The following is a 26,736-nucleotide window of genomic DNA, read 5'->3' on the forward strand; positions in this document are numbered from 1 at the left end:
ACTGATTTTATTACTTTTACTAAGCCATTTTATCTTCCCCACACTCAATGCAAAGAAATAAAACAATATGTCCTCGTTATTATTCATAATAAAAATGGTCTGCCCTGACCCATGTCTTGGTGCCTGGGTTTCAGTTCAATCCCTGGCACCAGTCCAACCATGAGCTGGGCAGGGGAGGGGCAACCAATTGTCTCTCTCTCTTTAGTCCTTCCCTTCCACTCTCTCTAAAAACAATCAATGGAAAGGATATCCTAGGGTGAGGATTAACAAAACAAAAGTGTCTGCTTCATCCACCCCGTCCCTCCTTCCTTCTGGTCATCACCACACTGTTATCTTTGCATATATGGCTAATCTCTTCACCTTCTTTCACCCAGTACCACCCCCACCTCTCCTGTCACAGCTGTTGGTCTATTCTATGTATCCATGCCTCTGTTTCTATTTTGTTCATTACTTTATTTTGCTCATTTGATTCCACATATAAGTGAGATCATATGGTATTTGTCTTTCTCTTACTGGTTTATTTCATTTAGCATAATAATTTCCAGGTCTATCTATGCTGTCTCAAAGGGTAAGAGAACCTTCTTTTTCATGGTTGCACATAGTATTCCATTGTGTAAACATACCACAGCCTTTTTATCCACTCATCTACTGATAGGCATTTGGGCTGTTTCCAGATCTTAGCTATTGTAAATAACACTGCTATGAACATAGGGGATGCATATATGCTTTCTGATTGGTGTTTTGGGATTCTTAGGATATATACCCAGAAGTGGGATTGCTGGGTCAGACAGCAGTTCCATTTTTAATTTTTTGAGGAAACTCCATACTGTTGTCCACAGTGGCTGTACCCATCTGCATTACCACCAACAGTGCACTAGAGTTCCCTTTTCTCCACATCCTCAGCAGCATTTTGTTATTTGTTGATTTACTGATGATAGCAATGCTGAAAGGGATGAGGTGATATCTCATTGTGGCTTCAATTTGCATCTCTCTGATGATTAGTGATATTGAGCATCTTTTCATATGTCTATTGGCCATCTCTATGTCCTCTTTGGAGAAGTGTTTATTCAGATCCTTTGCCCATTTTTAAATTGGATTGTTTGTCTTCTTGGTGTTGAGTTGTATAAGTTCTTTATATTTTTTGAAAGTCCAACTTTGCTTCCTAGGTCTGTTGCAAGGGCAAAAGTAGATAAGAAACCAGGTCTCAGGGCATGCTCTGGAGCATTATTATTCGCCACTTTAATAACAGTCACTCCATCTCTATCTGACACAACAATAGCATGGAGCTCTTCAACACTGGGTAATTTATTATATAAGAATCGCTTTAGGTCATCTGCCATGATGAACCCATTTCTCCTGCAGGTTCAATATCCATGTCCGGCTTTCTGGGCTGCCTGGTTCTCTGGGCAGTAGGGTTGGGAGCTGTCTGCTGCCACTTCAGAGACAGTTTCAAAGACAGGTTCCTGTAAAAGTCACCATCACATGATCTTTGACCTCCTCTCTGCTCCAGGAAGCACTCCCTATGCCTTGGATGCCTGGTAACATGGTTCTTGTCACTTGGTACTTTAATCTAATCCTGCATTATAATTCATGCTCATTATCCACAAATACATTATAAATTTTCAAGGATTATGTGGTCAAGTAAATTTGGGAAACTCTAGACTGCTCTCTTCCAGCTTTAACCGTTATACTTTAACAGTGGTTCTCAACCTTGACTGCACATTAGAATCACCTGAGGATCTTTTTAAAATCCTGATTCCTGGGCCTCACCCCCCAGAAATTCTGATTTTGTTGGTATGGGGTGGGGCTATAGCATTAATAATTTTTTAAAAAATTTAATCCTCACCCAAAGATATGTTTATTGATTTGAGAGAGGAAGGGAGAGAAAGGTGGGGGGAGAAACATTAATGTGAGAGAGAATCATTGATTGGTTGCCTCTTGTACCCACCCAGGTCAGGGATTGAACCCAAAACCTTTTTGGTGTATGGGACCACATTCCAACCAACTGAATCACCTGGCAGGGAAACATTAGTAATTTTTTAAAACTCTCTGAGTAGTTCAGATTTGCAGCCAGGGTCTATATTTTTTACTGTAATTAAAAAATGAAAAGTGTGCCCTTAGTGGGTGCGTCAGTTGATTGTAGCATCATCTCATATGCTGAAAGGTTGTGAGTTTGACCCTTGGTCAGGGCACACACTTCAGTTGTGGGTTTGATCCCTGATCCCTGGTCAGGACACGTACAGAAGGCAACTGACCGGCGTTGTTTCTCTTGCTCTCTCCCTTGTTCTCTCTAAAAATAAAAACACATTCTTGGGCCCTGGCTGGTGCAGCTCAGTTATGTGGGCATCATCACATGCACCAAAGGGTTGCTGGTTCAATTACCAGGTCGTGGGTTCCATCCCCGATCAGGGCACATACAAGAGCCAAGCGATCGATGTTTCTCTCTCACATTGATGTTTCTCCCATCCTCTCTAAAACCAATAAAAACATATCCTTAGGTGAGGACTTAAAAAAAAAATTAATGAAAAATGCAATCAGATAAGCAGTGTGAAGGATTGTACCCTGGGTGATTACTGAATTGCCTGGTGGTTTTGACATGTTTTAGACACTACCAAGGTATTCTCATGACCTTGAGGCTGCCTGGTCGTGAGATCAGGGATTACTCATTCCATATCCCTGCTGGTGAAGGTTAGACCCATTGGACCCTCAAGCAAACTCCCAAATGTGCCGCTGAAACAGCCTTGGGCCCCATAAGTTTCATGTGATAAAGTGTTTCTTCACCCAAAAACCTAGTTGGTTCTGTAAAACTGGTGAGCCAAGAAAACACACCCAGTATCAGCAGAGGGAACCACAAGCTGAGGAGGGTGATAAACTTCAAACAAGGTATTCAAAGCCAGTCACAAACAGCATCTGACATTGGCCTGCACCAGAGGCCATCCAAAAGACTGGGAGTCCTAGCAGATCTACCTAATACATAGAAACGAATCCAAATAGGCAGCCAAAATGGGGAGACAAAAAACAAGCCTCAAATGAAAGAACAAGAAAAGTCTCCAGAAAGAGAGATAAATGAAATGGAGATAAGCAATCTATCAGATACAGAGTTCAGAATACTGATCATAAGGATGCTCAACAGCATGAGAAAAGATATGGAAACTATGAAGGAAATTAAGAATGACATAGTAGAAATTTTAAAAAATTGGAAGGAATAAACAGCAGATAGAGGAAGCTGAGGATCAGATCAGCAAATTAGAAGACAGGGTAGAAAAAATCACTCAATGAGAGAACCAAAAACAAAAAACAATTTAAAAACAGGAGCACAGCCCGGCCTGGTGTGGCTCAGCAGTTGAGTGTCGACCTAGGATCCAGGCGATCAGGGTTGGATTCCTGGTCAGGGCACGTGCCCCGGTTGCGGGCTTGATCCTCAGTTGGGGTCGTGCAAGAGGCAACCAATCAATGACTCTCTCATCATTGATGTTTCTACCTCTCTCTCTCCCTCTCTTTTCCTCTCTATGAAATCAATAAAGATATAAAAAATAAAAATAAATAAATAAATAAATAAAATAGAGTTAAAAATCGGAGGACAGTTTAAGGGAGCTATGGGACAGCATGAAACGTAACAATACTCACATCACATGAGTGCCAGAAGATCTAGAAAGTAAGCAAGGGTTAGAGAACCTATTTGAAGAAATAATGGCAGAAAATTTCCCTAACCTGGTGAAGAAAAAAGTCACACAAATTCAGGAGGCACAAAGAGTCCCAAGCAAGAACCCAAAGAGGCCCACGCCAAGACACATCATAATTAAAATGCCAAAAATTCAAGACAAAGAGAGAATCTTAAAGGCAGCAAACGAAAAGGAATCTGTTACTTACAAAGGAGCTCCCTAAGGCTGTCAGCTGATTTCTCATCAGAAACTCCACAGGCCAGAAGGGAATGGCATGAAGTATTCAAGGTAATGCAAAACAAGCATCTGCCATTCGTCAGTCTGATCTATGCTTCCATGTCATTGAATCTATTCTGTTCATCAGTTTATTAAGTTCTTTAGATTCCACCAGGTGATTGGGGAGAAAAAAGGACATCTGTAATATTTTAAACAAAAATAAAATTTTAAAATTAAAAATAAATAAGTAAATAAATAAATAAATAGAAAAAACAACAACAAGCATCTGAAACCAGGAATACTCTATCCAGCAAGGCTATCATTCAAACTAGATGGTGAGTGGGAATGCAGACTGGCGCAGCCACTATGGAAAACAATATGGAGGTTCCTCAAAAAATTAAAAATGGAGCTGCCTTTTGACCCAGTGCTCCCACTTCTAGGAATATATTCTAAGAATCCTGAAACACTAATCAGAAAGAATATATACACCCCTATGTTTATAGCAGTGCAATTTACAATAGCTAAGATCTAGAAACAGCCCAAGTGCCCATGAGTAGATAAGTGGATAAAAAAGCTGTGGGACATTTACACCATGGAATACTAAGCAGCTGTAAAAAAGGATCTGGTACCCTTTGGGACAGTATGGATGAACCTGGAGAATATTATGCTAAACAAAATAAGCCAGGCAGAGAAAGACAAATATCATATGATCTCACTTATATGTGGAATCTAAAGAATTAATAAACTGATGAACAAAATAGGTTCCGTGACATGGAAGCAGGGATTAGACTAACAAATCTCAGAGGGAAGGCAGGGGTGGGTGGGTGGGGAGAGATTAACCAAAGAATTTATATGCGTATATGCATAACCCAAGCACACAGACAGTAGTGTGGTGAGGGACTGGGGGGTGGGGAGGTGAGTAGGGAGTGGAAGGGGTCAATGGGGAAAAAAGGGGACATCTGTAATATTTTGAACAATAGAAAATAATTAATTAATAAAAAAGACATGTACACCTGAAACCTATATGCTCTTATTAACCAATGTCACCCCAATACATTTTTCTAAGTGGGGGAAAAAAAAAAAAAAAAGGTGAAATAAAGAGCTTCCCAGACCAAAAAAAAAAAAAAGGCAAAAGGAGTTTATCGCCACCAAAGTAGCATTGCAAAAAATGTTAAAGGGACTGCTGTAATAAGAACTGAAATAGAATGAGAACCATAGGCATAAAGAAATAAAATAGCAATAGATAAGTACCTATCAAAATAATAATCTTAAATATAAATGGATTAAACACTCCAACCAAAGGACATAGGATAGCTGAATGGATAAGAAAATAAGACCCAGATATATGCTGTCTACAAGAGACCCACCTCAGAACAAAAGACTCACACAGGCTGAAAAACAAAACAAAACAAAACCAAAAAAAACCTTCTGGAGAACTTTAAAGGAAATATTGACAGCAATACAGTCACAGTAGGGGACTTTAACACCCCACTGACTTTACTGGATAGATCTTCCAGACAAAAAATCTAAAGGAAACAGTGATTCTAAATGACATACTAGATCAGGTGGATTTAATTGAGATTTACAGAACATTTCACCCCAAAGCTGCAGAGTATGCATTCTCCTCAAGTGCACATGGGACATTCTCAAAGATAGACCATGTTAGGACACAAAACAAGTTCCTACAAATTCAAGAAGATTGAGATCATATTAAGCATCTTCTCAGACATTTACACCATGGAATGCTATGCAGCTGTAAAAACGAAGGATCTCTTACCCTTTGAGACAGCAGGGTGGGACCTGGAAAGTATTATGTTAAGTGAAATAAGCCAGTCAGAGAAAGACAATATCACATGATCTTACTCATATGTGGAATCTAATGAACAAAATAGATCCAGAGACCTAGAAGCACAGAACAGACTGATGAATCTCAGAGGGAAGGAAGGGGTGGGTGGGGAGAGATTAACCTAAGAACTTATATGCATATATGCATAACCCATGAACACAGACAATAGTGTGGTAAAGGCCTTGGGGGAGGGGTACAGGGGGGATCAATGGGTGGTAAAAGGGGACATTTGTAATACTTTCAACAATAAATTTAAAATAACAAACAAACTTGTAAGCCAAGCCAGGAGCAATGCAGACAACCTGAAGGAAGAGAGCCAGCAGGACACTTGGACAAGAGCTCTGACCAAAGGCAGGGGAGGCTGCCCAGGCGTGAGGCCTGCATCCATCCCATGCTGCTTCATTAGAGCTCCTCTTTGGCATCCCAGCCTGGCAGGTGCTGTGGTCATCCAGCACCACATATTCCCTGTGACAATAAACATCTCATAGCTGCCAGGACTCTCAGTGGTGCCTCAGCTTCAGTCCTAAAGAATGTTTTCTCCATTGGCTGGTGAGGCAGTGAACAGATATCAGTGGAGGAAAATGAAAGGAGGAGTCAAAGGAAAGGAAAATCCTCAGGTTGGGAAAGATGAGCTGACAGCTTCAAAAGCTAGATGCTGCCTGTTCCTCCATGGGCACACAGGCATTTTTTACATGTTCTGGAAAAGGGAAGAGTGGCTGCAATTCAGAGATGTCTAGGAACATTCTTATTATAACTTTACCTTGACAGTGCCCCCATCTAGAGATTTCAAAAAGCTTCGTGGAATTTCATCTTTTTACTATTTAGTGATTGTGTGTGTGATCATGGCATACGCTCCAGGCATTTTACATACATTATTTGGATTCTCACAACAACCCTCTGTACTGTATAGCATTAACCTAACCCCCTTTTACAGATGAAGGATTGCAGCTCAGAGACACAAGGCAGCTAGTAAGCACTGGGCAAGTGAGACTTCAATCACAGCTGCTGCTTCTAACTCCCAAAGATCCTCTTTCTTAGCATATTCATTGTTTTTTTCTATTTATTAAAAGTAATGCATGTTCATTTAGGAAATTCTGAAAACTACAAAAAGGTGTAAGAAAAACAAACACTCCCACAATCCCATAAAGATAACCATTGTTGTCCTAGTTATCATTGTGATCAATTGTTACCATTGTTATCACCCTGAGAGAATCATTGTTAACATTTTGGCACACACCCCTCCAGTTTCTTTTTATATGTGTGAGCTTTATTTTAGATAATATTGTATCACATGCAATTGTATACCCTGGTTTTTCACTTAGCATTATTTTGTGCATTTCCACATATCCTTATATATTTGTTGTGAGCATGAATTTTCATAGCTATATAGTATATTATCACATAGACCTGTCAAAATTTATATAACCACACCCTACTGTTGAATGTTTAACTTATTTTCATTTTTTATTAATATAAATAACAAAAAAATGCAGTGAGCATCCTCAAACATTCCCCCACAGTATCTGATTATTTCATAGGGTGGGGAAAGTCTAGCCTGCTGGCCATAATCATTTGGTCTGGCCCTGCCAAGGCAACCGCAGGCAGAACTCAAAATTCAATATATCTAGGAGCTTTTTTCATAGCTAATTTTTAAGTTGATAATTTTGTATGGCCCGCAAATTATGTTATAAATATTCAAATGGCTCTTGGCAGGAAAAAGGCTCCCCACCTCTGTGTGAGTTAACATAAGGTCCTGGAAGTGGAATTGCTGAGTCAAAGGGACAAGAGTATATAACAACACTACCACTGGAGTTGCTGACAACTGTGACACATGGCCTTCTGCAAGAGCAGAGAGAGACAAGGCCTGTTGATGGAGACCTCACTCCCCTCAGGGCTTGGTTAGTTGGAAGGATAATATGAGTTTGGATATTTTGTAGATCCTGAGAATCAGACTATAAATTGCCAGGCAGTTAATTACACTGTTCTCAGAAGCAAGTGATTTCAGTTAAAATAAAAACAGCTGAATCATTTTTAAAAGTCATCTCTTCTTTGAGTCCATTTTCCAAAGAAAAAAATATCTTTCAGATTTTCCCCTAGGTGAATTACAGAACATTCTTAAGAATCTATGCTGCCCAGCCAGGCATGGCTCAGCGGTTGAGCATCGACAGAGGATCCAGGCGATCGGGGTTCGATTCCAGGCTAGGGCACATGCCCAGGTTGTAGGCTCGGTCCCCAGTCAGGGGCATGCAAGAGGCAGCCAATCAATGACTCTCTCATCATTGATGTTTCTATCTCTCTTTCCTTCTCCTTTCCTCTCTCTGAAATCAATAAATATATATTTTGAAAAAAAGAATCTATGCTATGTAGAAAGAAAAAAAAATAAAATAAAATGTCCCCACTCACAAAAACACAGGGGCATGAATAATACAGTTTTGGAATACAACTGGCTACACACAGCGAGGGACATACAGGCAGGTAGACTATTGCTTTCTCTTCCATCTTCTTTCTCACTGTGGCTTGGAGCCCTTCTTGGCTTGGACTTCTTGGGGGCTAAGGGCAGGACCTGGCTCTGCAAAGCAGGGAGGCCAAGGTCACCCAGGTTTCATTTGACCAAGGATAATGAAAACTTGAATGTGATCGAGAAAACCTGCAGTTACTATTAGTACTCCATTTTAACCTTCCCAAGACCCTCCAGTATCCACCTCCTTGGCCAGCAACAGGATGTAAAGGCCTCTCCACCCCACTCACCCTGAGGGCTCATTCTGAATCAGAGGCGCCCTGTACCCTCTCCTCCTGAATCACTTGAGTTAGTTCCTCCCCCACACTAGCCAGGCCTTATACATGCTACTTCCTGAGTCAGGAATTCCTTCCCCCTCCTTCAACTGGCCAGGTCCAAATCATCCTTCAGAACTCAGATATCATATCCTCCTGGAAGCTTTTCCAAGCTTCCAGGCTGAGTCAGGTGCATCTCCTCTGCTTTCCCTTGTCCCCCCAGGCTTGTCTCCACAGTAGTACGATGATTCGATGCTCTCCCCACGGGACTGTGGGGCTGCATTCTAGCTTGGCTCTATATCCCCAAAAACCAGCACAGGGCCAGGCCTGGAGTCAAATGGTCAATAAATGTATGATGACACATTGGTTCTGAATCAGAACTGCTGAGCAAGACTTCTGCTAACCGGGGAAGAAGTGGCCTGTTTTTGGGCCTCGGCTGTCTTCCCATTTTTTATTTTAAAGCAGCAGTATTTTCTCAGTACACATGCAGTTTGGGTTTTAAGGAGAGCTTAGCCACCAGTTGGCTCACTGGGTGTTTTAAACTTCTGTCCCCTTGACTGGCGGGCTGTAACTGAGCTTCAGCAATTCCTGGGTTTAACAACCACAAAACATTTTACTAAGAAAACTGTTTGAAAAATAATTTTGCACTGTTAATGTTTCTCATCCTAAGGGTAAAGTCCTAAAAATGCATCCTGATTTTTGCTTTGTTTTGTTTTCATTATGCAACATGAAGCATAGTTGATTGTGAAGTCTCAACTCCCCTGTGACAGGGAGACTGACTTGAGATCAGTCTGCTGGCCTTGCAGCAAAGTGCTTTGTATCAGGAAAGTGTACACTATTAAGCCCTTTTCCTGTTCACAAGCTGAGCCATATGTACATAATCTAGACTTTTGTTTCCATTGTTTTTCACTTTTATAGCCTATTTTTTAAGATTAACATATTTGCAAAGATGATTGACTTGATCATTGCTAATCCTATGAGTGTTACAGAAAACTTGCTCTGACTATAAGTGTAAATCTTAAAAGGTGATACATCATAGTAGAGGGCAGAAACTTAAACCTGTATTTTTTAAAAAATCACCAAATCTATGTGAAAGCAAGTCAGTTCCTGTTATGCTGAAATAATGGGAGTTTTCATATTTTTCCTTTCTAACCACATTTCTAAAAGCATAAAAAATACCAGGTTTTTTTTCCTTTTTCACAGCCCTTGTATTCCAAAATACGTTAATTTTTTTTTGTCCATCAGTATTAACTATTGGGATACTACTGGTTTTGTATGTGTGTTTTTTCTTTGAGACGACAGTACATATAATAGAGGTACAATCTGTTGGATTTTTGTTTATGTATTTATTTCATTCGTTTGATTTATTTAAATTATTGATACTTAAGTTGTCAAACAGTAGACTTGTTTTATTTATGATATATTTCAGCTTAAAATTATGTTATTATATGTGGAAGTAAATATAAATTTGGTGTTTTGCAATCCAAAAAAAAAAGTGTGATGGCTACAAAGAAGGGAGGAATTGAACTTAATAAGCAATTACTAAATGCCTGTTAGGTACCTAGCACCATTTTAGGGTCTGAAGATACAACAGTAAAAACAGACAACAACCTCTACCCTCAAGAAGCTTACATTCCATTAAGAAACTTACATTTTAGAAAGAGAGGAGATTCCAAGATGGCGGCAGACTCAGTGGAAGCTACACTGACACTCTCCCAGGACCAAACTGGAATTACAATTAAAATATAGAAAAACCATCCTGAATAATCAATTGCAACTGAAAAGAAGCTGGAGAGCACCCTCATAACCAAGGAACTAAAGTGGAGACTGCATAGAGACTGGTAGAAGTGTAGAGGTGCAAGAGGGCTGGCTGGGCTCCAACAGGCAGCAGCTGAAGTTCCTGAGGGGTATCTCAGCTGTAGGGGGTTCCCACTGAGAACTTTGGGGCCTGAACCTCATGCTGGGCTTCCCAGCCCAGAGCACCATGACTGAGAAAGGTGCCCACATAACATCTGACTTTCAAAAACAACAGGGTTTCTGTCGGCCAGGGAGAGAAAGCTGGAAGTGCAGGCACCCTCTTAAAGAGCCAATGCACAAAGTTTCATGTTCAGCCACTCACCTTGGGCTCTGGCAGAGGGAGGGCAGCCTGAGCTAAAGCTGTGTGAGAAGAATCTGGGGTTTTAGGCTCTAGAGACAGAGCTCAGAGGGTGGCCATCTGGATTCCTATGCTGAATCATTCCCCCATACTGCAGAAGACATCTTTCTCAGGCAGACCTTTTCCAGCCAAGCAGCTTTTGCCTGGGAGGGGAGCAATTACCCCACCCCACAGGAAAACCTCTTCAGCCCCACTCTGTGTAGTTCACACCTTGCTGTGGTATACAGCCTGAGGCTCATTAAGAGACTAAGATCAATCAGTCTGCTGGCAGAGGTGGATCTCTGGGAGTTTTGAGTCTTTGCCTGATCTGCTTCTGGACCTCGGCCTTGGAAAAGCAGACTTTGATGTGCATCTTGGTCCTGTCCAAATGCACCCAGCCCCAGCAGAGGGAACCTCACGCCATGGGTTGTTGATGGATCCAAACAGGGTACTCAAGGCCAGTCACAAATAGCGTCTGATATTGGAATCCACCAGAGACCTTCCAAAAAGACTGAGAGATCCACATAATGCTTAGAAACAACCCAAATAGGCTTACAAAATGGGGAGGCAAAGAAACAAGCCCCAAATGAAAGAACAAAAGAAGTCTCCAGAAAAAGAGCTAAATGAAATGGAGATAAGCAATCTATCAGATATAGAGTTCAGAATACTGATTATAAGGATGCTCAACAGCATGAAAAAAGATATGGAACCTATGAAGGGAATTAAGACTGAGACAGCAGAAATAAAGAATACATTGGAAGGAATGAACAGCAGATTAGAAGAAGCTGAGGATCAGATCAGCAAATTAGAAGACAGTGTAGAGGGGGGAGGAAACAAGATGACAGCGTAGGTAACAGCTGCACCCCTCGCCTCCTGCAACCACATCAAAATTACAACTAAAATACAGAACAACCATCATTCAGAGCCTCCTGAAACCTGGCTGAACAGAAGCCCTACAACCAGGGAACTAAAGGAGCACTGAGACCGGTAGGAGGGGCGGAGACGCGGGCGGATCCGGGCTGAATTGTAGAGACTCGGCGGCGGGCCCATACCCAGTGCCGCGGTTGAAACCCAGGAGGGAATCTCAGTGGTGGGGGTTTCCCGGAGGAGTGAGGGGTCGCAGCACCACAGCAGGCCCCCAGCCCAGGGCTCCAAGGCCAGAAAGAAAAGTCCCCAAAACTCCAGGCTATGAAACCAGTGAGGACTGTCTCTGAGGGTCGTGGAGGCTGTGGGAGCCCCATCAGCTCCTCTTAAAGGGCCCGCACACGGACTCACTCAGACACGCTCCCTCCTCTGAGCCCCAGCACCAGGCAGCAGCTTGAAAGGAACCTGGGACACTTGGGGAGGAACTAACCTGCCTGAAATCCAGGCGAGAGGTGGCGGGGCAGCTTTCTCCCAGGCAGAAGAGCTGCCAGAGGCCATTGCTCCTTTGGTGAGTCCTCCCCGCACACAGCCAGCAGGCAGGCACCATATTTGAATTGCCAGCACCTGACTCACACCTTTGGACCCGCCCCTCCCTACCTGAAAGCTCATCCAGGCCATTTCCAGAGCTTTTCTACCCAAGTGGCCTCTCTAGCCTTATGCTTAGGAGTTTCCTAAAATCTCTCAAACAAGCAGCAGTGGGCCCCATACAGCTTGATAAGTGGCCCCAGGCCTGGCACTAGTGGCAGCCTGCATTGGCTCATAGCTTGGCCTCTCCTGGACACCTCCAAGCCCAGCACAAGTAGCAGCCATCTACGGATTGCTGTGTAGCTCAGGCTGGGTGGCCCTGGGCAAGGCACTGGCACAGGCTGACTTTGAACCTCCCAGGAGGCCTCAGAGCCAGTGCACCTGGTGGTCAGACTCGACCATGCTGGATTACAACCCTATGATATCCACAAGTGACACACTCAAAGGACACACTTGTTGAACACCAAAGCTCCACTGAAGTAAATCCTGATCCATACAGGTGTCTCAGCACAACAGCTCTTTGGCTGTAGTTGCAGCTGGTCCTCACAGCTGATTGCTCTGGGGGTCAGTTCCTCCCAGTGACACCAACAGCACCCAAGGCTCAACTACAACAGGACAGTGCACACAGCCCACACAGGGGAGGCACCTAGAAGGCCCAGCTCAGGTGACTGGGGAGGCTGAGCCACTGGACTCTATAGGACACCTACTACACAAAGCCACTCTACTAATTCCAGGAGACATAGCAGCTCTACCTAATACATAAAAACGAACACCAGGAAGCAGCCAAAATGTGGAGGCAAAGAAACATGTCACACAAAAAAGAACAGAAGAAATCTCTAGAAGAGGAACTAAATGAAATAGATCCAAGCAAGCTAACAGATACAGAGTTCAGAATAATGGTTATAAGGATGCTCAAGGATATTAGTAAGAGTATGACGAAAATAATTGAGAAAATTGATGCTACACGAACTGAAATGAAGAATAATTTACAGGGAATCAACAGTAGAGTAGAAGACGCTGAGAATCCAATCATCAATTTGGAACATGAAGAAACAAAAAACATCCAACCAGAAGAGCAAAAAGAAAAAAAAATCCAGAAATATGAAGATAGCATAAGGAGCCTCTGGGACAACTTCAGGAGGCCAACATTCTTATTATTGGGGTCCCAGAAAGAGAGGAAAGAGAGCAAGGAATTGAAAACCTATTTGAAAAAATAATTACAGAAAAGTTCCCCTACCTGGGGAAAAAAATGGACTTACAAGTCCAGGAAGCACAGAGGGTCCCAAACAAGAGGAACCTAAAGAGGCTCACAGCAAGACACATCAAAATTAAAATGCCAAAGGTTAAAGACAAAGAGAGAATCTTAAAAGCAGCAAGAGGAGAAATAAGATGGCAGCATAGGTAATAGCTGCACCCGCCGCCTCCAGCAACCACATCAAAATTACAACTAAAATACAGAACTACCGTAACTCCCGAGACCTGGCTGCACAGAAGCACCAGGGAAATGCAGAAGCACCAAGACCAGTAGGAGGGGCACAGATGCAGGCAGATCGGGGCTGAATCAGAGACGTGCCGCAGGCCCACACCCGGTGCCCTGGTTGAAACCAGGGAGGGAATCTTGGTAGTGGAGGTTTTCTGGAGGAGTGAGGGGTCCCAACCCCACAGCAGGCCCCAGCCCAGGGCTCCAGGGCCAGGAAGAGGTGTCCCCACAACTCCGGGCTGTGAAACCAGCGGGGACTGTGGCTGAGGGTCCTGGAGGCTGCGGGAGCCCCAGGCTTTCCTCTTAAAGGGCCCACACACAGACTCACTCAGACACGCTTCCTCTCAGCCCAGTGCTAGGCAGTAGCTTCAAAATAACCTGGGACATTTGGGGAGAAACTAACCTGCCCGAAATCCAGGCAAGAGGTGGAGGGGCAGCTTTCTCCCAAGAAGAAGAGCTGGCAGAGGCCATTGCTTCTTTGGCAAGTCCTCCCCTCACACAGCCGGCAGGCAGGCACCATATTTGAATCGCCAGCACCTGACTTAAACCTTTGGCCCCGCCCTGTGATTCCTGGAGGTCCCACACCTCCCCACCTTCAAGCTCATCCAGGCCATTTCCAGGGGGTTTTCTGTGCAAGTGGCCTCTCGAGCCTCATGCTTAGGACTTTCCTAAAATCCCTCAAACAAGCAGCAGCGGGCCCCATACAGCTTGATAAGTGGCCTCAGGCCTGGCACTAGTGGCAGCCTGCATTGGCTCATAGCTTGGCCTCTCCTGGACACCTCCAAGCCCAGCACAAGTAGCAGCCATCTACGGTTTGCTGAGTAGCTCATGCTGGCTGGCTCTGGGAAAGGCACTGGCACAGGCTGACTTTGCACCTCCCGGAAGGCCCCAGAGACAGTGCACCTGGTGCTTAGACTCGACCACGCTGGATTACAACCCTACCACATCCACGAGTGACACTCAAGGGCCCACTTGGTGAACACCAAAGCTCCACTGAAGTAAATCCTAATTCATAAGGGTGTCTCCAGCACAGAAGCTCTTTGGCTATAGTTGCAGTTGGTCCTCACAGCTGATTGCTCTGGGGGTCAGTTCCTCCCAGTGACTCCAACAGCAACCAAGGCTCAACTACAACAGGGCAGTGCACAGAGTCCACACAGGGGAGCACCTAGAAGGTCCAGCTCAGGTGACTGAGGAGGCTGAGCCACTGGACCCTACAGGACACCTACTACACAAAGCCACTCTACTAATTCCAGGAGACATAGCAGCTCTACCTAATACGTAGAAACAAACACCTGGAAGCAGCCAAAATGTGGAGGCAAAAAAACATGTCACAAAGGAAAGAACAGAAGAAATCTCTAGAAGAGGAACTAAATGAAATCGATCCAAGCAAGCTAACAGATACAAAGTTCAGAATTTTGTTTATAAGGATGTTTAAGCAGGCTATTAGGGAAATGGGAAATAACTGAGAAAATTGATAACATAATAAAGTACCAATTTGAAATGAAGGCTACATGAACTGAAATGAAGAATAATTTACAGGGAATCAACAGTAGGGTAGAGAACTCTGAGAATCAAATCAGCAATTTGGAACATGAGGAAACAAAAAACACCCAACCAGAAGAGCAAAAAGAAAAAAGAATCCAGAAATATGAAAATAGTATAAGGAGCCTCTGGGACAACTTCAAGCATCCCAACATTCGTATTATTGGGGTGCTAGAAGAGGCAGAAAGAGACCAAGGAATTGAAAATCTATTTGAAAAAATAATTACAGAAAACTTCCCCTACCTGAGGAAAGAAATAGACTTACAAGTCCAGGAAGCACAGAGGAACCCAAAGAGGCCCACAGCAAGACACATTATAATTAAAATGACAAAGGTTAAAGACAAAGAGAGAATCTTAAAAGCAGCAAGGAACAAGCAGTTAGTTACCTACAAGGGAGCACCCATATGACTGTCAGCTGATTTCTCAAAAGAAACTTTGCAAGCCAGAAGGGAGTGGCAAGAAATATTCAAAGTGGTGAAAAACATGGAACTACAACCAAGATTGTTCTACCCAGCAAAGCTATCATTTAGAATTGAAGGTCAAATAAAGAGCTTCACAGATAAGAAGAAGCTGAAGGAGTTCATCACCACCAGACCAGCACTACAGGAAAAGTTGAAGGGTCTTCTTTAAGAAGAAGCTAATGAACAAAAGAATCTGATGAACTAAATAGATTCAGAGACATTGATGCATGCAACAGACGATCATATTTCAGAGGGAAGGGGGAAGGGGGTGGAGGGTGGGAAGAGATTAACCAAAGAAGTTATATGCATATATGCATAACCCATGGACACAGTCAATAACGGAGGAAAGGGGGTGGGAGTGAAGTGGAGGGGATCAATTGGGGAAAATGGGATACCTGTAATACTCTCAACAATAAAGATAAATTTAAAAAGAAAACAAAAGCAGCAAGAGAAAAGCAATTAGTTACCTACAAGGGAGCACCCATACGACTTTCAGCTGATTTCTCACCAGAAACTTTGCAGGCCAGAAGGGAGTGGCAAGAAATATTCAAAGTGAGGAAAAACATGGAACTACAACCAAGATTAATCTACCCTGCAAAACTGTCATTTAGAATTGAAGGTCAAATAAAGAGCTTCTCAGACAAGGAAAAGCTAAAAGAGTTCATCACCACCAAACTAGCACTACAGGAAATGTTGAAGGGTCTTCTTTAACAAGAAACTAATGAACAAAAGAAACTGATGAACTAAATAGATCCAGAGACATTGACGGATGTAACACAGGATCATATTTCAGAGGGAAGGGGGGTGGAGGGTGGGAAGAGATTAATCAAAGAAGTTATATGTGTATATGCATAACCCATGGACACAGACAATGATGGGGTGAAAGCCTGGAGAGGGGGTGGGAGTGAGGTGGAGGGGGTCAAATGGAGGGAAAAAAGGGACACCTGTAATACTTTCAACAATAAAGATAAAGTTAAAAAAAAAAGACAGGGTAGAAAAAAGTCACTCAATCAGAGAACCAAAAACAAAAAAACAATTAAAAAACAGGAGGACAGTTTAAAGGAGCTGTGGGACAACATGAAACATAACAATATTCATATTATAGGACTGCCAGAAGAGGTTGAAAGTAAACAAGGGTTAGAGAATTTGTTTGAAGAAATAATGGCAGAAAAATTCCCAAATCTGGTTAAGGAAAAAGCCACACAAGTTCAGGGGACACAGAGAGTCCCAAGCAAGAAGAACCCAAAGAGGTTCACGCCCAGACACATCATAATTAAAATGCCAAAAATTAAAGACAAAGAGAGAATCTTGAAGGCAGCAAGAGAAAAGCAATCTGTTACCTACAAAGGAGCTCCCATAAGACTGTCAGCTGACTTTCTCATCAGAAACTGTACAGGCCAGAAAGGAATGGCATAAAGTATTCAAGGTAATGCAAAACAAGGATCTGAAACCAAGACTACTCTATCCAGCAAGGCTATCATTCAAAATAGAGGGTGAAATAAAGAGCTTCCCAGACAAAAAAAAAAAAAAAAAACCTAAAGAAGTTTATCACCACCAAAGCAGCATTGCAAGAAATGTTAAAGGGACTGTTCTAATAATAAGAAGCAATAGAGAGAAGCATAGGCAAATAAAGAATTAAAATGGCAATAAATAAGGATCTATCAATAATAACCTTAAGGACTTTAAGGGACAGATCAACAGCAATACAGTCACAGTCGGGGACTTTAACACCCCACTGACTTCACTGGATAGATCTTCCAGACAAACAGTTAACACAGAAACAGTAACTAAATGGCACACTAGATCAGATGGATTTAATTCACTTTACAGAACATTTCACCCCAAAGCTGCAGATTATACATTCCTCTCAAGTACATATGGGTCATGCTCAAAGATAGACCACATGTTAGGACACAAAACAAGTTCAGGAAGATTGAAATCATATCAAGCATCTCAGATCACAATGGCATGAAATTAGAAATCTACTACATTAAAAACACTCAAAAACATTCAAACACATAGAGGCTAAATAACTGTTATTAAGCAATGAATGGGTTACCAATAAAATCAGGAAAGAAATCAAAAACTTCCTGGAAACAAATGAAAATGAACACACTACAACCCAAAATCTAAGGGACACAGCAAAAGCAGTCCTGAGAGGGAAGTTCATAGCACTACAGGCCTACCTCAAAATCTAGAAAAATTTTTAATAAGCTATCTAACCCTACAACTTGAAGAATTAGAAAGCTCCCCTGGGGAGCCATCCAGACCAGGGCTTTTGTTTGCTGGGAGTTTTTTTTACTACTGCTTCGATTTCATCAGTTGTTATTAGCCTATTCAGGTTTTCTGATTCTTCCTGATTCAGTTTTACATGATCTCACTCATATGTGGACTCTAATAAATAACATAGACTGAGGAACAAAATAGATCCAGAGACACAGAAGCATGGAACAGACTGATGAATCTCAGTTGTGAGGGAGGGTGGGGGAGTGGGTGGGGAGAGATTAATCAAAGAACTTATATGTATATAAGCATAACCTGTGGACACATACAATAGTGTGGTGAAGGCCTGGGGGGGAGCAGATGTGGGGTGGAGGGGATCAATGGGGAAAAAGGGGGGATATCTATAATACTTTCAACAATAAAGATAAAAAGGAGAGGAGGTGGGAGGAAGGGACAGAATGCTGTCCATGGCTCAAACCTCCCAAGTTAAAGAACTGATACCTAGTGGTATTGGAAACAATCAAACCCACTGCCTCACACACAAAGCACCTTGCTGCAAGCCTCCTCATGCAAACACTTAGTCAACATGCTTCCTGTTTTGACATTATTAATGTAGTCTTGCCCATTAAGATATTGCCATCCAGTGCACTCTAACTTGAAAACTTCAGTGACGGCTTATCTAAGTGAAATCATGGAATTCTGTGGAGCAAGAAAGTTAAGCCAGTGGTTCCCAACTGAAAGTAAAGGACTCCAGAGGACCATGGAGTTAGCACACGAAGTAGGTGAGTTTGGGGATCCACCAAGCACTGTCCATCTACTGAGTAAGCATCACCCTGCCTGTGTGAAAAGAAGGTCTTCAGTTTTAAATCTACTAATTCATGTAATCACATCACCGAATTCACAGGAGCATTCTGTCATTGTTTTTATTTTTGTTTTTACCATAAGGGATTCTGAAAGTCGAAATTCCATCCTCGGATCCCAAACCAGACTGAATGAAAAATCGTCTGGGTTGTGGACTGGAGTCCTGGTTCTGGTTGTCGGCTCTCCCCCACCCCTGCAGACTGGGAGACCTTTGAAGGGAAAGATGATCTGATTTACTTCTGGTGTCTAGCACCCAACACAAGAGTGAGAGGGTGGAAGGCGACAGGGCCCAAACACAGTTTTACCCTCTCTTCAAGGCTAAAAGGTAATGATCTGAGGATAAGGTGACTTGAAGCCCTCAGAAAGGGTTTATAGAGCAATAAAGCTTTGTAAGCCTGGTAAGCTACTTAAGCTTTGAATAATAATAAAACCATACTTTGAAATGTGTATGCTAAATACATTTTTAGTAATAATTTTACTTTCTCATTTCCCTTGATTTTTATTAAAAATGCATTTGAAAATGCCAACCAGGCTCTGCTATAATAACAGAAAATAGTTAGGATGTGGTTGTGTGACAAGGAGTGTCCACAATTGAATTTAAAAAGCTATAAGGGAGATTAGCAGATATAAAGATATAGAAGGATTATGAGTGAAATACCCCAGCGGAAAGGTAACCTTCAGTATCAGGGGTCACTGACCCAGCCACTCCTTCCCACCTGAAGATTGTTTTTCCAAAATTATTTCCCACTCAAAACTTAAAGGAGACTGTGTTTTGTTTTAAGAAGGGAGACTGTTGCCTCACATCTATTCTCTACATGATACAAGGTTGGCCTTCCTTCCTCCTCTCCACCTCCAGCTCATTCCCCAAGTCCCAACTGAAGAAATCACAAGGGCCCTATACTTTAGAGCATCTCACAGTTACCAAAGTTAGCAGGAGACATTCCTCATCCTGGATAGGTTCCAGCTAGAAAAAAAGTGCCAGGGCTGTGACTCTCAATGAACAACTAATTTTGAACTTAGCATCACTGCAGAGGGCAGAGCACCACTGTGGATGTCAGAAGGCCTGGCTTCTAGATCAAGGCCTCCTGCCACTGACCTGCTGTGTGACCTAGCCAGTGCCACATTCCCCAATAGACATTAAAACACACCAAGGACACCAACAACAGGAGTACAAGAGAGAGAGAATGCAAGAATCTAAAAAGAAGCCATTTTAATTTCAGCATACATGTGGAACTTCAAGTAGTTTCCAAAAAATAACATTTTATTTGAAGATTTTGTATTGCTTTAATTTGCAATTATGTATGGACAGAATTACATGTGGACAGACACTATAGTCTTTTTAGCATTTAGGGCTACTAAAGATCTTGATCCAGCTTGGTGCCTTTTCTGAGACTCAGTAATCAAGAGTTTTTGGTGCCATGTAGTATAAACCGATTCCACGCAACCAGAGAAGTACAGGGGCAGATGATTTGAATTCATCACTCTCCTCCTGACATCTAATCAACTTCATAAAGGTCAAAGTTGAGCCAAAGAGCCATAACTTGAATCTTCTCCTATTACTCTACTATTCCATCATCCTGACGCTTTTATCGCTTTAGCGTTCATGTGTCTAAAAAAGGAGATTAATTTTCTTGTTTCTAAAGTGGAGGATATTCTCGTCGACATTTTGGTGTCCAAATTTCCCAGAAAGATGTTTTCAACACATGGAAATACCATGAAGTAGACCAGGAATTTCATGGTATTTAAAAGAAAATGGGCCTGCTCCCCTCCTCCTCACTCTGTCAAGCCACTGTCCCAAGGGTCTCTGGAGCAAGAAAGAGACAAAGTAAACCCTGGCATAGTGCCTGTTCCAAAACCCCAAAATCCCCCCTGCTCCATCCCACTCAAGCAGGCCATGCCCCCTCCACAGGAACAATGATGGTCAGATTTAGGGTCTACAACACCTCATCTAAAATGGAAAACTGGCTAAAGTCTAGAGGTGAAGCTTTCATTGTTCATCTCCATATAGATTTACAATAGTCTCTTCTCTCACTGTAATTATTATTTAAACATAAATAAACCAGCTATCCTTTATGATTTGGAGCCAGAGTTGCCACAACATTGGAAAATCAAGAGACAGGAATTTAACATAAGGATGAAGAGGGAGTTTCCACCATCAATCCAAGCCAAAATAATTGCAATAGGAACAGAACATCCTTCCCACAGCTAGATCATAGTCTAGTGTAGTATGATAGTTTCCCAGTGTTATTAAACATACCTAAAGTTGATTAGTGCTTCAGTGACTTCCTTGCTCACACAGGAGATAATATACCCCTAGGCGAATGGTCTGATTGCTTTTGTAATTATCAACTAAGCACCTACAAACATTAAATAGATCTCTAAGGGAAGAATTGGAGAGCTTGGATTGATTCAGCATATGGCAGCAGGCATGGAGCTATTTCCCACTGGTTTTGACCATGCCATTCTTGAGATGAAGAGTATAGAGTACAGGACACGGATGCAATAAAATGAGTCACATGCAAAGCCAGATATGAGGAAAAACTCAAGTTATAAGAAGGGCCATGCCAAGGGTTTGGCAGCAGCCACAGACCCACGACCAGAGGAGCCCAGTAAAGTCCTGTAGTAGGCCCTCCTCTCCTCCCACTTCTCACCCCATACCAGTTATAGGATCTTCTTTAGTAGTCTCAAAGGGGTTCAAGTTACCAAAGAACAGCCTTCAGTGGAAGATAGGGTGTTGCCAAGCAACCAGACCAACCCAAGTCCTACCTTTGTAACTTTGAAGATGGGGGGGGGGTGACCCCTGATTGTGTAGAGGAGCACTTTGGACTCCTTTAGCATCACCTTTCTCTTCCTCTGTCTCTCTCCTTCTCTTCTCCCTGTTCTTCCCTTCTGCCTCCCAGGGCTCCAGGCCAGCCTGCAGTCTGGCCGCCAGAAACCTGAAGGCTATGGGCCAGCCTGGCTTGCCATCACTCAGTCTGTAGGTGGCAACCAAGCTGTCCCTGCAGAGAGGCCACAAGCTGCTAGCCTGTCAGGTGTCATTCACCCTGGCCATGTTGCTTCCAAATTTTCCTCTCTCTTTCCCAGGTCTTTCAAGCTTCTGTGGTCAAAGAATTAGGTAGAGAAAGAATTTGGGGAAAATCTAACTAGATAGAGGATATATAGAGTAAAATGCTGAGTAGAAGTGATGACCACCAGCAAAATGGTCATTAAAAGAGTAAAAGTGCTAAGAGGAAAGACACAGGGAAGAAAAAAGGGCAAGACCTGACAATGGTAAAGAGAGAGAGAGAGAGAGAGAGAGAGAGAGAGAGAGAGAGAGAGAGAATAAAATAAAAAAGGATATTTATTTATTTGGGACCAGATATAATATACAGCCTGCTGAATACCTTGTTGAAGCTTATGCTGGAGAAACAAAGGGCTGGCCAGATGGTACACCGATTATGCTCCCCGACTCTCTTTGCATTTGGCATTTATGCTCAGATCATTGCTGAGAAGACCTAATTTAAGTGCTACACACTCAAAGCTCCTGAAGAGAAAAGTGTGCAGTGGGAACCTCAAGGGGAGACTAAGGTAGGGCATTAGACCAGAAAATGGAAAAACCAGATCTTCTTGCCAAATTAAGGTAGCTGTGTTCTATTTAGTGCCTCTGAGCCCAGATACAAGTACATTCTCAAAGGCAAGTGCCCATACCAAAGATGAGTGCCCAGCTCTTGCAAACTTCAAAGAAACCAAACCAATACAATTTATCCTAAGAATTGTTCCCTTCTTTTAAAAGATATCTACGTAGTCCAGTGCACCAAAAGGTGAGAAGTTTGATTCCCGGTCAGGGTGCATGTGGGAGGCAACTGATGGATTTTCTCTCTCTCTCTCTCTCTCTCTCTCTCTCTCTCTCTCTCTCTCCCTCCCCTTTCCTCTCTCTCTAAAAATCAATAAAAACATATCCTTGGGTAAGAATTTAAAATAATAATAAAAATATATCCACATAAAGCTATCTCTTTCTAACCCAGCAGATCACTGGAAAGAGTTAGATCCCATAAAACTTGGTGAAGCTAGGCCTTCCCTTATGTGGAAAGGGTTCTCTAATTAGTGGGCAAAAAGGTACAAGTTGGAAGCACAGAGCTTCCTCCCTGTCCTTAACTTAACCTGCTAAATTCAGTAGGTGGCTCTCTGCAAGCTGTGTGGGGATTTTGAAAACTACTCCCCAAGTAGGCTTATCAGATTTCTCTTAGGCTAATCCTGGTAGTCAGTGGGACACCAGTAAAAAAAAAAAAAATCAACAATGACCTTCTTACCTTCTTTGTTAACTGAGAACTAACCAGATGTAGGGCCCCAGCTTTCCTGGTCCCCTGCCATGCAGAGGTCTCTGGTCCCCTGTCTATATTCCATCTGGCAGTCATCTGTATCTTCCACCTTCCTTTTCCCACAGGACCTGGTTCATTTTTCTCCACCAGTGCCCTCTGACATCTACCTCAGAGGTCAGATACCTTTTTGAAGAGGAATGTCAGGGCCTCTGACTTCTGTCCTAGTGGAAGGGGCAGGAGCAAGGTGGAGTCTGCAATGGACAGGGGCTGATCCAGGCAGTTCTTTCCCAAGACAGCTGGAGGCTTGCACTCGAAAGTCAGCCAGTAGCCATCTTCTGCCCCACCAGTAGCCAACTTTCTGGCCACACTGCTCCTCTCCCTTAGCTTTCTGGTGGTGCCAATTGGCCCTGGTACTTGGCATGCCAGCTGTGGTCAGCATTTCCAGCATATTCAATCCCCTTGCTTTCAGCAAAAGGCAACATTCTACAGGAGTAGTGCACTTCCACGGAGAGAAAATTCCCCATGCAAAGTGTTAGGGTCCAAAGTAGTAAAGGACAAGGGTTCGCATTACCCTCCTACCCTCTCACGGGTCCTGCGTCCTCGGCCAGGACACCACTCCTTTTCTCAGGTATGGCTGATTCCTAAAACAATCACGAAACTGATGACGGTTGCTTTAAATGGTTCTCTCAAGCAAATCTGTGAGTAGGGGTAGGGGATCAGCGAAGCCGAGGCCAGTCTCTCTTTCCCTCCCACCCTTCTCTGGCCACTCCTGGAGCAGCAGCTGAAACTCTTGGGGAGAAGCAGGCGGCTGGGCACTCAAGACACTCTTCTCAGTGAGAGCTTTGATCACACTCAAGTGCGAAGTTGCACAAGTTTAAAGCCAGTAGGCACCGCCGCTAGGCTCCTGAGGCCGGGTAGGTGGCTGGTGGCTGGGGCGCACTTTCCGAAGTGGTCGGGCTCCTGGACTGGAGCAAAGACGCCAGCAGCGCGGCCATTTGGTTCCCGACGCCGAGAAGATGAGGACGCCTCGGGCCTGGGGGCGGCGCTGAAGCTGTCCGGGACCCAGTGGCTCCCACCCCCGCCTTCCTCCCCCAGTTCCCCGGGAGGTGGCTGCCAACCCCAGAGCCGGGAACCCCGAGGGCACAGGTCCACTCAGGTCGGCACGGCCGGGTCCAGGGGCAGGAAGTTCCAGCAGGAGAGCAGTGGGTGGGGAGTCAGAGAAACAAGATCCCCTTACTCCCGGAGGGGAAGGGAGAAAAGTAAAGGGGAGGAGCGGGGAGGGCGGGGGAAGGGTAGGCGCTGAGTGGGCCCTCGCTCACTGGCGCCCCCAGAGGCGGGGTAGTCGCGGGGCGGCGAGCTGCCTGAGCGCTGTTACCTAGCTGGTTCTGGTCGTCCTCTGGGACAAGCAGGCGGCAGAGAAGGCGGCGGCGTAGGCGCACCGTGCGCCGGGCCAGGCTGTCGGTGCGGCGTCCCAAGGCCAACAGGTGCCCCTCGAGGTCCTCGAGCAAAGCCAGAGAGTGGCCACAGAGGTCAGCGAGCTGCCGGAGCAGGCTCAGCGCGGCCAGGTGGGTCACGTCGCGGAGCTCCGTCAGCGGGTGCCGCGGGGTGCGCGGGCACAGGCGCTGGGGTACCACCGTGCGCCTGTAGAACGGCATCCCGGGCGCGGGGCACCAGCCTGGCGGCGCGTCAGGCTTGCCACAAGTGGCGCCCCTGGCCCTAGGGCCCCTGAGCAGCGGTCCCAGCTCAGGGTGTAGCAGGCCCCGGGGCGTGAGCAGGCGAACGAGCGAACGCGGGAGACTCTGGGCGGGGGCTGGGGTGGGAGTGAGGGGACCGGCTAACGGGTTCCCAGCCTGGGGCGCCAGCTCCCCCCGGGGTTGCGCACTCGCCGGAGCCACCAGTCCCTCTGACTCTGGTTCGCTGGGCTCCTCCTCCTCCCCGCCTTTCTCCACCTCCTCCTTCCACACTCAGCTACTTCGGGATCCCCCCACCCACCTTTTTTTTTTTCCTTTTTTTTTTTTTTTTTCTGTCAGAGATTCGCAGATTAACGCTTGATCCGGGAGGGGAGGGAACGGGAAGTAGCAGTAAAAAGAGCGAGCTGGAGCGTGAAAGAAGGAATGTCCGCGTGAGTGGGGGAGGGGGGTTGCGTTTGGTGCAGTATGTGTACCGGGGTCTTCCTGCGGAGCTAGAGTCCTGGGACTGATAAAGTTGTTTTCCGTTGTTGTTGTTCTTTTTAACTCAAACTTTTATTCGCAAATAATAAAAATTCAAGCGCACCGGTGAGCAACCAGTGGAGACTGGCTGAATAGTTTGTCTTCATTCATCTAGCTTTCTTCATTCATCAAACGTGTACTCAGTGACACACAGAGGCTTAGACTAGGCTGAGTGCAGCCTTTTAGCTCCCAGGAGATTGGAAATGAGGGGGAAAGGACCAAATATCTTATTCCACTACTCAGGAGGTCAGTGTTTCAGGGGAGTCCCAGAGTGCCTGGACTTCTGTAAAGGCTCTGGAATGAATGAATGAAAACTAACTCAGTTCTGATGGAGAGACACTGCCCCTCATTTTAGGCAAAAAGAGAGCCCAAAGCCTGGCTGCACTGGGCTCCTGGGATGCCGGCAGAGGAGGCAGTACAGGAGCCAGGGTGTGCTTTCAGTGCTGGCAGTCCTGTGGTCTCGTCCAGATTTCAATCCATTGTAGAAGGTAGAAGAGTGGGGGACACTAGTGTCCTCAGAAAGCCAAAGTGTGTCCCTGTGTATTTTGGGAGTTTCCATTCAGAACACTTATTTTCAACACATTGAGCTCCCATCTGATTCTCCTCTGGTTCCATTTCTTCTTTCTAGTAATTTTCTCCTCATCTTTTCTTCTAAAAATGTTCCCATCCTTGTAATCCTTTATAATCTATTAGTATAACATCTTGAACAGGATATGTGTCTGCACTAATAAGCCTGAGTGTGGCCTGTTTTCATTGATTCCTTTAGAGAATTGTCCCTTAAACAGCTCAAGAAGGCTCTACAACTAGTTAAGAGTAATCTGATTACCCTTCACAGTAAATAGATGTCCCTTGTTCAGTAAATTGGAACATGTATGCTATAAAAGTTGGGTTCAAACTAAAATAAGAATAAGCAAATGGGCAAAAGGCAACCCCTTTCTGAGCTGTAAACTTCAGTTGCAGAATGGGGACCCAAAGTTCTCTATTTGGTGAACTCAAACCTGAGCCAAGAGAGTAACTGGCAGGAAGTAGGGAATTAGCTGGACTCTCCAGGGATACTTTTCCTTGACCTATGGGCTGTTTAGACTAATCTCTGTTCCGGAAAAAAGGGAATGAGGCATGAGCAGACTGAAGGAGACTGTAGGCAGAGCTTCCCTGCCTGAGGGTCAGTCCTGGTGTCTGAGCTGCCCTCACTGCTCTAATTCCTGAACCTGATGAATCTTTCAAGGCTCTATAAAAACAAGCTCAACTCCAAGTAAATCAGCCTTGGCCCCATGCCCTTCCCCGCCCCCCCCCCCCCCCCAGCTGAGTCTGCTCACTCCAGCCTTGTCAATGCCCTGGCCCTGGCTTTCATCAAGGAAACATCAAGGACTTGCAACTGGGCCATCTCAGAACAGAACCCCTCCTACCTTCCCAGGACCATATCAGGACTGCATGTACCATTGTAGAAGTCAAGGGAATATGTTTTTGCCTTCTTTCTTATCTCCACTCTCTTCCCAACAAGAAAGGCGAGAACTCCAGTGAGAGGCAGGCCTGGATATAGAGAGCCTCTGGGAATAGAGCACAGGGGCCTGGTTCTGGTCTG

At 44.3% G+C, this 26,736-nt stretch overlaps 1 protein-coding gene across 1 annotated transcript in view; it reads right to left on the reverse strand.

Annotated features, from left to right (window-relative positions):
* NHSL2 (NHS like 2) overlaps positions 1-24,810 on the reverse strand; it is a 297,904-nt gene extending 273,094 nt beyond the window's left edge. Inside the window, exon 1 of the mRNA XM_087813419.1 lies at positions 24,320-24,810. Within this exon, the coding sequence (XP_087669545.1) occupies positions 24,320-24,599 (280 nt within the window). The 5' untranslated portion in view covers positions 24,600-24,810. The remainder of the gene's footprint in view (positions 1-24,319) is intronic.
* Positions 24,811-26,736: the final 1,926 nt, after the last annotated feature.

The sequence above is a fragment of the Miniopterus natalensis genome, chromosome X (genome assembly GCF_054644295.1).
Source record: "Miniopterus natalensis isolate mMinNat1 chromosome X, mMinNat1.hap1, whole genome shotgun sequence".
Lineage (NCBI taxonomy): Eukaryota > Metazoa > Chordata > Mammalia > Chiroptera > Miniopteridae > Miniopterus > Miniopterus natalensis.